Source organism: Pituophis catenifer, unplaced genomic scaffold, assembly GCF_029215685.1.
Source record: "Pituophis catenifer annectens isolate HBS135680 unplaced genomic scaffold, rPitCat1.0.hap2 SCAF_1, whole genome shotgun sequence".
In the NCBI taxonomy this organism is placed as follows: domain Eukaryota; kingdom Metazoa; phylum Chordata; class Lepidosauria; order Squamata; family Colubridae; genus Pituophis; species Pituophis catenifer.
In genome coordinates, this window is record NW_027256881.1 from 24367532 (window position 1) to 24379915 (window position 12384).

The 12384-nt window shown below is 40.3% G+C and overlaps 1 protein-coding gene across 1 annotated transcript in view; it reads left to right on the plus strand.

The window, feature by feature from the left end:
- Positions 1-12384, plus strand: part of PTK2B (protein tyrosine kinase 2 beta) — a 109443-nt gene that overhangs the window by 82607 nt on the left and 14452 nt on the right. The window contains exons 19-23 of the mRNA XM_070932188.1: positions 707-807; positions 6784-6873; positions 7141-7345; positions 7824-7932; positions 11509-11574. Of these exons, the coding sequence (XP_070788289.1) occupies positions 707-807; positions 6784-6873; positions 7141-7345; positions 7824-7932; positions 11509-11574 (571 nt within the window). The remainder of the gene's footprint in view (positions 1-706; positions 808-6783; positions 6874-7140; positions 7346-7823; positions 7933-11508; positions 11575-12384) is intronic.

The window sequence follows — 12384 nt, forward strand, 5'->3', positions numbered from 1 at the left end:
GTAAGTAGAACCCATCCCTGATTATAGCCAAATCAATGCTGAAAGACATCCAATCTAATCTTTTCACAATTATTGTTTTGTAAGATGCAGGGATAAATTAGAGATAATAATTGAACAATGCCCAAGCAAATGCAAAAAGTGAATTTCAAAATTCATAAGGAGCAGTGAATCCTTATTATGAATTATGAATCTTAAATTCATAAGAACCAGTGAATCGAAGTAAGTAGGAGACTTACTTAGTCTTCTCCATTGAGAGAAGTGATAGGATCATGTTCAATAGTTGGTAGGACAACTTTTGGGACATGTTTTAGCTCGGTGTGGGACCTCATGATCCCTATAGTAGTTACCCCCAAGCATCATTCTTCACACACACACAAACCCACCCCACTTTCAGCAGTTGTGATGGCAGTCAGAGGTGAAACAAGTGAAGATTCATTTTCTGTTAATTCCTCCTGCTTTTTCACTAATCTCCTGATTATGAGATAACCATTGAGCACTGACATACTGAAATACCAAGCCTATCACTTTTATGGAGCTATGTTACACAGCAGTGCAAAAAATGAAAATATGGCCAGATCAATGATCATTGACTTAGAATCGCTTGAACTCCTGTTTTTGTTCATATTTCCTGTTACACACCTATTTTGCTCTGCAGCTATTCAAATCTTCACAGAAGAGAATAACTAGCTCATTTTATTATCTGCAGGGACATTGCAGTCCGTAATGTGCTGGTGGCTTTGCCTGAGTGTGTCAAACTAGGAGATTTTGGACTTTCCAGATACATTGAGGATGACGAATATTACAAAGGTATGGAAAGGAGTTGGGAAAAACCCAAACTTTGAGGGTAAACTTCATATTACCGTATTTCCCTGAAAATAAGCCCCTGTCTTATATTTTTTTGAACCCCGAAATAAGCGTTTGGCCTTATTTTCGGGGAGGTCTTATTATTTGGGGGGTGTAGAGCAAGACGGGGCTCTCTTGCCATCTTACCTGATTTCCAACTCTGTCTCCCTACCCCTAACCAGAGGAAATGGCGGGAACCGGATGCATATGCGTTTAAATATTTTCAGAGAGGGCTTATTTAGGGGGGCTTATTTTAGCCCATGCGCTCAAAAGCCCGATTGGCCTTATTATCAGGGGATGTCGTACTTTAGGGGAAACAGGGTATATGCATTTAAAAATATATTTTTATTTGGCTGTTATTGCACATGCACTATTAGCTTCTCGGTAGAATATATAGAAGAATTCAAGTGTTTCTTTCTTCTACATCTCCACTGGCCAAGCTCTTAGGTAGCTGAGGTGAAAAAAATTATATCTTATTCTGATCTATGACCATCATAAAGATTTGATTAAGATCTTGAAGAATTATTGTCAGCCAGAAGAGACAATGTTTCCCAGGACAACAGGCAATCTCAAAAGCCTTTGGAGGCCCTCCGGAATTACTGCAAATTTAATTTTTAATGAGATGTAGTAGAAAATTGTTAAATGCATAAGAAGTAATTATATTATTAGACTAAATTTAAAATAAATTACTCTTCTATCCCAGCTTTATCTCTTCATTGCTACTGGCCTGACACTCAAAGGCTAAACACAACTCTTTTCTCCACAAATGTTATGCAGTTCTCTAATAAATAGGTCAGTGCTTTGACCCTGTAAGGCAGTTATACCCCTAGCTATACCCAGGAAGTTCCAATCGTTTGGGATTATTTGGAATGCTAATGAAGGATTGTCTATGGAGGGTCTCATTCATTCAGGTCATAGTTGTCCCAAAGGTGCCTTTATTTTAAAAGCAACTGGACTTTCTGATTTTTCTTTAACACATTTTGCTTTTCATCCAAGAAGCTTCTTCAGTTTTAAGTAATTGATGGAGAATGGAAGAAATTTACGTTCTCTGCAAGTAGCTAGTCGTTAATATTCTGAGGGTTGTTGAAACTACCTAGGAATTAATTTGTGTCCTCAGAGTCACCTAAATCAGAATGGAAATCAGTGTGGAACTGTCTTGGGATTACTGAAAGGGCTGTATTGTAAACAGGAGATAAATGGTGTTGTACCTGTCCCCAGTGGTGAAATCTAATTTTTTTTTTACTAACGGTTCTGTGGGCGTGGCTTGGTGGGCATGGTTTGGCTTGGTGGGTGTGGCAGGGGAAGGATACTGCAAAATCCCCATTCCCTCTCCACTCCTGGGGAAAGGATATTGCAAAATCCCCATTCTCTCCCCACTCCTGGGGCCAGCCAGAGGTGGTATTTGCCGGTTCTCTGAACTGCTCAAAATTTCCACTACCGGTTCTCCAGAACCTGTCAGAACCTGCTGGATTTCACCCCTGCCCCTCCCCCTTTGTTGAAAGAAGGCTGTTCAATTTTAACATAGATTTCCTCTTTGATTCCTCTTCTAGCCCGATTCATGGAGAAAAGACAGGTCTTTTTGGTCCTCCAGAAAGTTAAAGGGTCCTTCACATTCTAATTGGGAAGCTATTCCATATTAAAGAGCCAAGGTGGTGCAGTGGTTAGAGTGCAGTACTGCAGCTACTTCAGCTGACTGCTAGTTCAGCAGATCAGCAGATCAAATCTCACCGGCTCAAGGTTGACTCAGCCTTCCATCCTTCCGAGGTGGGTAAAATGAGGACCCAGATTGTTGGGGGCAATATGCTAATGCAATATGCTAATATGCAATATGCTGTATGCTAACTTTGTAAACCGCTTAGAGAGGAATAAATAAATAAATAAATAAATAAATAAATAAATAAATAAATAAATAAATAAATAAATAAATAAATAAATTGATGACACCAAACCCCATGCTGCTGGATGATGTCGTCCAGCAGCTTCATATAGATGTTAAATAGAAAGGGAGAGAGACCCAAGCCCTGAGACACCCCACACAACAGGACCTAGGAATGGGTGTCTCTTCCCCGACAGCATTGACTGGGGCGACCATGGAGAAAATAGGAGGGCCATCATAAAACAGTGTCCTCCACTCCCAATCCCTGAACCAGTCCAGCAACATACCATGGTCGATGGTGTCAAAAGCCACAGAAAGGGCTGAATAGATATCCCATCCCCATCCCAAGCTCTCCAAAGGTCATTCACCAATGCTGTCTCGATAATATGGCCCAGCCTTAATCCTGACTGAAAAGGAACCACATAAATGTTCTTCCTTTTACTATCTGAATTGCCTAATTTGTTGTTTCATGTATCCTTGAAAATCTAAGTTCTGTTTGCATTGTACTTTTTATAACTTTCTTTCTTCAGTACACCTTATTGGTGATTATGTCCAATGTTATATATGCATCCCTTTCATTCTTATGCAATGAAAGTATCTGCAACCGTTTCCTAAGCTGTCCTCTCCAATTTCTTTTCTCATATGAATCATAGACAATTATATTTTCAGTATCTTTTTTTCAAATCTTCCTAACCCCCTCAAAAAAGAGTCTCCAAACACCATGACCCATTGCTTCCTCCTTTAAAGGTCAGACAGAAGTAAGTTGTCCTTCTGTGAGTGGTCCTTATAACCAATGCAACAAAATTCTCTATCCTTCTTATTAAGCTGGAAAGTGGACATTTCTTTTCTTCTACCCATTTCATCTTTTCCAAGAGAGCAATGAGCTTGCACTCATAGTATATACAGTGCCTGTTGCAGTGGTGGGTTTCAAAAATTTTTACTACCAGTTCTGTGGGCGTGGCTTGGTGGGTGTGGCTTGGTGGGCATGGCAGGGGAAGGATAGTATAAAATCTTCATTCCCACCCCACTCCAGGGGAAGGATACTGCAAAATCCCTATTTCCTCCTGATCGGCTGGGACTAGATAGGGTGGGGCCAATCAGAGGTGGTATTTACCAGTTCTCCGAATTACTCAAAATTTCCGCTACCAGTTCTCCAGAACTGGTCAGAACCTGCTGAAACCCACCTCTGGCCTGTTGTCTTCAGGGTGAAAAACAAATTTGGCATATTCCTTGTAAATCACCGAGCAATTTTCCTCCTCTTCTATGTTCCTCTGATGACAAAAGCATCAAACAAAATAAGAATCTCCCACTTGGCCTCCTCTGTCAAACTCTTGTCGCTGCATTCAGTCATTGCGTTCTTGGGAGCTAGCTTCCCTATGTATTCCCAGAAGCTAGCTTAGCTAGATCAACAGCAAGCAATGGGCCATTCACACGCGATGTGCAGGCAACAGCATTGTTCAAGAAACAACAGCAATCTGGAAAAAGACAATAAGGCAGAGTCTGTTTCCCGCCTACCTTTCCTCTTCTTCTTCCTCCTCCTCTCTTTTGTTTCTTCTCTCTGCTCAATTAAACTCTGCTGTGAAAGTCTTGTTTACTCTTAGACACCACCGAGAGAGAGAAAAACCATCTATATGTATCTGAGTCAATTTGCATGCGAGTGGGAGAAAGAAGCTGGATAGCCCAACAATGACTATTGAGTAGTTGAAAGCCCACTCTCTGACACAGAAACTGGGAATAACAAGTGTTTGGAGCTGAAGAATCCCTGCTTCTGGTCTGTTTTCTGTCAATGCATCTTCTCATCCTTACAATCCACTGGCAGTACATGTAAAGAGAAGCAGTAAAAAGCTTGGGCATAATGGCTCTTGTATAAGTGCATTGGAATATAACTTTCATGAAATATGTTTTAGGTTCAGTCCTTAGCATTTCCAGATAAACATATGGGAGAAAGCAGGGTTGGAAATAACCCCCAAAGACACATCCATAGCCTGTTGATTAGATAAAAGACAGCATGTGATTTGGAAGATGGAAGTTTCACATATTTATAAATTTGGATGTGGAGGTCACATCATTCACATTTCATTTTGTCCTTCCTTTGGCATCCTTTCTTTAATGATTCTATTAGACTATTTCTTCAATAGTAGTGTAACTCTTGTCCCACAGCAAATTGTCCCATGACAAGTTGGCCATAGTGAATTGTTCTGCAGCGAGATATCCTGTGGCGAGTTGGCCATAGCGAGTTGGCCACAGAGAGTTATCGTAGAACACTATCCACAGCTCAGAGTAATTTCTGTAATGCAGGCATACTGCAGTACCTAAAAAGCTTGTTGTTTTGCCCCAGTCAGAATGGGACAACTCGTCGCAGCCAACTTGCCGCAGCCAATTTACCGTGGGACAACTCACCAGAACAATTGGCTGCAGGACAATTCAACAAATCAATTTAATTATTTAAAGTAGTTTGTCATCCAAATGTCATTTGCCCTCCTTCGGCAAGATTTCTCTAATGATTCCATTCCACTATTTCTTTGATATTAGTGTAATTCTTGTCCCATGGCAAGTTGGCTGTGGGGAATTGTCATAGACCCTTTGCCAGACCTAGACATTCAAGAGGGCTACTGTATAACAGCTTACTGCTATCTTAATTAACCTGGGATATTCAATAACTTTCTACAGTTGATCTTCCTAAGAATCCTCTCAAAAAGGATCCATCTGACAACCATCTGTCAGAAATGACTTCATACAGATTCCTGCAGAAAATAGGGGGTTGGGCTTGATGGATTAAATAACCAATTCTGTAATTTTACTGCATACAGTATGACTTACGTAGATCCAGTGAGATGGGGGAGTTCTAGGAAATGAAGGGAGTTTTATAGTTTCAGAGAAATCTTTACATTTATTATTATTATTATTATTAATAATAATAATAATAATAATAATAATAATAATAATAATAATAATAATAATTAAATTTTTATACCGCCCTTCTCCTGAAGGACTCAAGGCGGTGTACAGCCATATTAAAACAACATATACCCACAAAATTTAAAAACAGTTTAAAATATATTAAAAATTTGGCCCATATATTAAAAACTACAAACACCCAATTAAAATTCATTTTCTAAGCCAGCCCGGCCTGTTGAAACAAAAGAGTCTTAAGGGCACAGCAAAAGGTATGTAGGTCGGGGATCATGCGAATCTCCGGAGGCAGTTCATTCCAGAAGGCAGGTGCCCCCACAGAGAAGGCTCTCCCCCTGTTCATATTAAACATATGCACAGTGGCACGACTTCAGGTTGGGCACAAAGGACATTCAGCCATTGACCAGCTTGAAGGCAACAGTGAACATAATTTACAGAACTTAATTTATGTAAGTTTTGCACTTAAAAAATATAGATGTGCCCATGCTTGAGATACATTAAACTTCAACATGATCAGAAAAGGATAAAGACAATTTAGGGCACTGATGATGTTACCTAGTTGGGTAATGAAACTTGTGTGAGAAAACAATCAAGCTCAGAGAGCATCAAGGATCCCACAAAGTCAATTTGGATGTATTCCAATTTCATTTAAACATGTGTTGTAAGGCTTGGGAAATGAATGGTTTGTTTGTCTGGAAATTCTTTCTGATTCACAAAACTGAGAAAATGTATCTAGCTATAAAGTTATAAAGGGATGCGGTGGTTCAGTGGCTAAGACGCTGAGCTTGTCGATTGAAAGGTTGGCAGTTCAGCAGTTTGAAACTCTAGTGCCGCGTAACAGGGTAAGCTCCATTACTTGTCCCAGCTTCTGCCAACCTAGCAGTTCAAAAGCACATAAAAAATGCAAGTAGAAAAATAGGGATCACCTTTGGTGGGAAGGTAACAGCATTCCGTGCACCTTTGGCATTTAGTCATGCCGGCCACATGACCACGGAGACATCTTCAGACAGCGCTGGCTCTTTGGCTTTGAAATGCAGATGAGCACCGCCCCCTAGAGTCGGGAATGACTAGCACATATGTGCGAGAGGAACCTTTACCTTTACTTATAAAGTTAATACATTTCACTCTAATTTCTTTTTCCTACAACTCAGCATCAGTGACTCGCCTACCCATCAAGTGGATGGCTCCAGAGTCAATCAACTTTCGCCGTTTCACCTCTGCCAGTGACGTTTGGATGTTTGGTGAGTAGAAGATTGGCTAGGAACAGCCATGTCTACATCCTTCAGATGAAGAACTTATCTGTACCTGCATGCCAACAAGAAATTGTTTAATATGCCACTTCTTCAAGCTCTGTCACCTTCCCCAAACTTCTTTAGAAACAAGTGGCATTATTTAAACATCCAAGTCCACCCTCTAAATTGGTGGTTGAAAAATGGACTCTATCATCAGGCACTGCCAGTTTATCCCAAACAACAAGCAATTTCTAAAACATTTCCTTTTGTCTACAGCTGTTTGCATGTGGGAGATCCTTAGCTATGGCAAACAGCCTTTCTTCTGGTTGGAGAACAAAGATGTCATTGGAGTGCTGGAGAAAGGAGACCGTCTCCCTAAGCCAGATGCCTGTCCGCCTATCCTATATGCTCTGATGACACGCTGTTGGGATTATGACCCTAATGACAGGCCCAAATTCAAAGAATTGGTCTGTAGTTTAAGGTAAGTGATACTTCCAGCCTTGTCTTCCAAAAAAATTGCACAAAAAAGGAATGTTCTGCAACCTGAATAGGTTATATAAGCAAATCTTCAGAATTTTTCTTATTGGGCAAAATGTATTCTGGTTTCGTTTGTCAATAGGTTTCATATCCAAAGCCGCTCACACAATAACAAAAACTCCAATCAGCCAGTACTCCAAACCGTTCTGAGATTTCAGTTCACTGAACCTTAAAAGCTGCAGGGACGTGGAGCAGGAGGACAATTATATTGGATTCAGTATTCCATCAATCCCAGCTAGCATGATCTATAGACCAAAAAAAAAAAGGTCTAAGCCCTTTGCATAAATTAGATGGCATGGTCTTGTAAAATATTTACAAACCGCAGAAAGAAAAGCCCTACAGAGCATTCTATAGGCAGCAGATGGAGCTCGTGGATAAGCTAAATGGTGCTCTTCCCTTTCCCTTCCGTTTCTGAATTTCAGTGACATTTACCAGATGGAGAAGGAGATTGCACGGGAACAAGAGAAGAATAATCGCCGCCGGCCCCCCAAAATTATGGAGCCTACCTCTTTCCAAGAGCCCCCTCCAAAGGTGAGAAGATTTTGCTAGAAATGTTCAGCAGATATGGACATATATTTTTTTTTTAGCTTGGATGTGAAAAAGATGTGGCCTTCTAACAACCCACCATTGGTTTTGGAAAGAATCATACAGGCTTTGCCATCAAAACAGGCATTTCCATCCTAGGTTCCTTGCTTTAACACTGTAGGAGCCATTTCTGTGATTCCTCTGGATTCACCCTTTTTAAAAAGGAAAGGTAATGTATATTTCACTCCTGAGCTGATCTTCAGGCTTTTCGTTGTTGTTATTGATTATCAGCCACAATCAGTTCAATACAAAATGAATAAAAATCCATTCTTTTTAAAATGCCACCAGTTCGATATTAACATTTGCAGAGAATATACCCCCAATTACATCAGTTACTAATCCACCACCAACTCTTGAGTTCTGAATAATTTTATTTTCGGCTTCTGATCATCATGACCTGTCCTCCCAGGCAATATTTTTAAAATGTTTTCGCTATTGTTATATACAGCAGAATAATTGGAAAGGCAAAACAGAACCCATGACTGATAATAAAGACCGGGACTCCCTACGCACGGTCACTCAAGCACTCGTCACTTCTCGTCTGGACTATTGTAACGCTCTCTACATGGGGCTCCCCTTGGGGTGCACCCGGAGGCTCCAACTGGTGCAGAATGCGGCTGCGCGGGGGATTATGGGAGCGACGGGGCGCTCCCATGTGACTCCTCTCCTGCGCGAGCTGCATTGGCTTCCGGTGGACTTCCGGGTGCGCTTCAAGGTGTTGGTGATCACCTTTAAAGCGCTCCATGGCTTAGGGCCAGGGTACTTACGGGACTGCCTTCTGCCACCAATAGCCTCCCACCGGCCGGTTCGCTCCCACAGAGAGGGCCTCCTCAGGGTGCCGTCAGCCAGACAATGCCGGCTGACGACCCCCAGGAGGAGAGCCTTCTCTGTGGTGGCACCTACCCTATGGAACAATCTACCCCCAGAGATACGAGTGATCTCCGACCTCCGGATTTTTCGCCGGGCCCTAAAAACTCATTTTTTTCAGCTAGACGGTCTGTCCTGATTTTAGGGTTAGTTTTAAAATTTTAATATTTATTTTAATTGACAAGTTTTAAATTATGGGCCAAATTTATAAATTATTTTAACTTTATTTTAACTGTGATGTTTGTATAGATGTTTTTTATCTGGCTGTTCACTGCCCTGAGTCCGAAAGGAGAAGGGCGGTATAGAAATTCGAATAAATGAAATGAAATGAAATGAAATGAAAGTTACATTTTCTGTGTCATCCAGTAAAAATTGTGAAAATTTCATAATTACTGACTACATTTTGTAAGAAGATGGAAGACAATAGAATGGTCAATGCCTGGAATGTACTACCTGAGTCTGTGGTTTCATCCCACCCCCCCCCCCCAAATTTTAACCTAAGACTGTCTACTGTTGACCTCACCCCATTCCTAAAACGTCTGTAAGGGGCGTGCATAAGCGCACCAGCGTGCCTACCGTCCCTGTCCTAATGTTCCCTTTTATTCGTATCCATTTCATGTATTCAATCCATGCTTATACTTATATATATTATCTAATACATACTTGACAAATAAACAAACAAACAATGTCTAACTTAGACATATGTGTGGTGGGTGGGAGGCTGTTTGGATAAAAGCTCCTGATTCTGATATTCAGAAAGTCATTGTCCATATGTTATTATTCTCTCAAATATTTTCATGGTAATAAAACAAGAGGAAAGAAACATTTGGATATTACAAAAGTTTAGGTATGAAAGCCAATAGTTCTGGATTCAATACATTATAAACAACCTAAACTTCATCGGAAGGTATATTTGAGCTGCATTATGATGAAAAACATTTCTCAATGTCAATAAAAGACACTTGGTTAAAATTTCTGCAGGAATAAAACCCTAACTCCATTTCTTTTATTTCCTCTTCCTTTTTCTTTGACCATCTCGGGTGGCCATTGTAATAAAATTATGTGATTAACATGACTAACACCTTAATTCTTAATTCAACATGCCTGTTTTAAAAAGTTTTTTAAGCCTTCAGATATGTCTTATTCCTGGCAACTGCATGGACTAGTCCCTGTAGTTTTCTCAGCAAGATTTTGGAAGTGGTTTGCCATTGCCTTCTTCCTAGGGCTAGGAAAGTATGACTGGCCAAGGTCACCCAGCTGGTTTTGTGCCTAAAGCAGGACTAGAACTCACAAACTCCTGGTTTCTAGCCTGATGCCTTAAGTACTACACAAACTGACTTTCATTAAGGGCTTAGAACATAATTAATATGACAGATCTGGATAGGATACTCACTGGAACAGATGATAAAATAATCAAAAAAATATACAACTTCTTACTTAGTATTGAATTGGAAGAAGAGCAAGTAAAGGAAACAATGATAGCTTGGGCAAAACATTTTGGATATTCAATTGAACTAGATAAATGGCAGCAGCTATGGGAAAGGAATTATAAATTAACAATGTCCACTGCATATAAAGAGAACCAATATAAAATGTTTTATAGATGGCATATGCCACCTGAAAAATTGGCAAAAATGTTTAAAGACAAATCAGCTAAATGTTGGAATAATGCCATCAGACATCAGGAATCATACTATTATATGTGGTGGACATGTTCAGAAGCGAGAAATTATTGGATTAGAATTAAAACATGGTTAGAAGAAACATAATTAATATTATTATTGGGAGTGGTCATTTTTGTTTCATGGATTTAATGGAGATGCTGTATTAAGTGTTACACTCCAGAAATTGTGGGCGGTCCATCACTGGATGTTTCTAAGAAGAATCTAGGCAGTCACTTATTTATTTATTTATTTATTTATTTATTTATTTATTTATTTATTTATTTATTTATTTATTTTGTCGTATTTCTATGCTGCCCAACTCCCAAGGGACTCTAGGCGGCTTACAACAAAGAATAAAGCAATGCGAACAATCCCATAAAAATGTTAAAAAGAAAAACATTAAAACATTAAAAACTTTAAAAACGTTAAAACACATGCACTCCAATTTGTGGCCGGGTCTCGCAAGATCACTATAACGAGATTAACGGCCTCAGGCCTGCTGGAAGAGCCAGGTCTTCACCACTTTGCGGAAGGCCAATAGGGTGGGGGCAGTCTGGACCTCAGGAGGTAATTGGTTCCAGAGAGCCGGGGCAGCCACAGAGAAGGCCCTCCCCCACGGGCCCGCCAGCCGACATTGTTTAGCTGACGGGACCCGGAGGAGACCAACTCTGTGGGATCTTACCAGTCGCTGGGAGCTATGTGGTAGAAGGCGGTCTCAAAGAAATGGTATCTGAAATGGTATAGGTTCGCCTGCTTGAGCAGGGGGCTGGGCTAGCAGACCTCCAGGGTCCCTTTTAGCTCATTCTATTCTATATATTTCTGCAGTGTGCATGAAGCGCATGTTTGTGCATATTTACAAATATTTATAGATTTGCTATTTAAAAAGTTAAGACATTGAAAGAAGTAAATATAGCAATTATTTCCAGATATGTGAGTCTATCCTCCTCTTTTAGCAGCCTTGCTATGTAGTTGTTTTTCTTATTCCTCTCAGCCCAGCAGACCAAAGTACAAACCACCTCCTCAGACCAATTTACTGGCCCCTAAGCTGCAGTTCCAGGTAAGATCCAAGAAGTTTCCAAATACTAAGTTTTGTTCTGTTCATGCTTTGAGAACTAAAGCATCTCTTTTGCCTTTGGCTTTTTCTTGGCTTCTGTTTATTCATTTCTTCTGAGTTGTTGATAAGCACCACTTTCCTTCCCTCATTCCCATTCCCTGTTGGACATGCAGTAGCTGCTTGATGCTTCCCTCCAGAGGTGATTCCAGATGGATGGCATCCCCTACAACCTCCGATAAAGGAACACCATTCATTTATTCTGTCCTCTTTGCTTAAAAGTTTTGCTGAAGTGCAAGTAGAGGAGGGAAAGCATATAAGAGATACAGTTGCCCTGTTTTCCCCAAAATAAGACATCCCCTGATAATAAGCCCAATCGGGCTTTTGAGCGCATGGCAATAAGACTGAGCGCTTATTTTAGGGTTCAAAAAAATATAAGACAGGGTCTTATTTTCAGGGAAACACGGTATGGGTAGGTCTTCTGTAAAACTCAATGAGGCAGGCAAAGGTTAGGGTTAGGCTTATCTAAGGGGTCGTGCTTTAATCACATGATCATAGCCATCATCATTTTTTCACCTTCCAGCATGAGAGCATCATTTCAAAATAAAAGCATGGTCTGGTAACTCTCCGCATTTCTAAACCAAGTAATCAACGTGATCCTTCAGTGTTTGCATATAAACTTTCAAAATCTTCATCAGCAATTACATCTCAGTTTTAATTTAATTTAAAAGTTCACCACATTGACTGATCTCACCACTTTATTGTATTGCATTTGGCTTGTTTACCTGACATTTACTTTTGAAAGGAGTGCTTGCA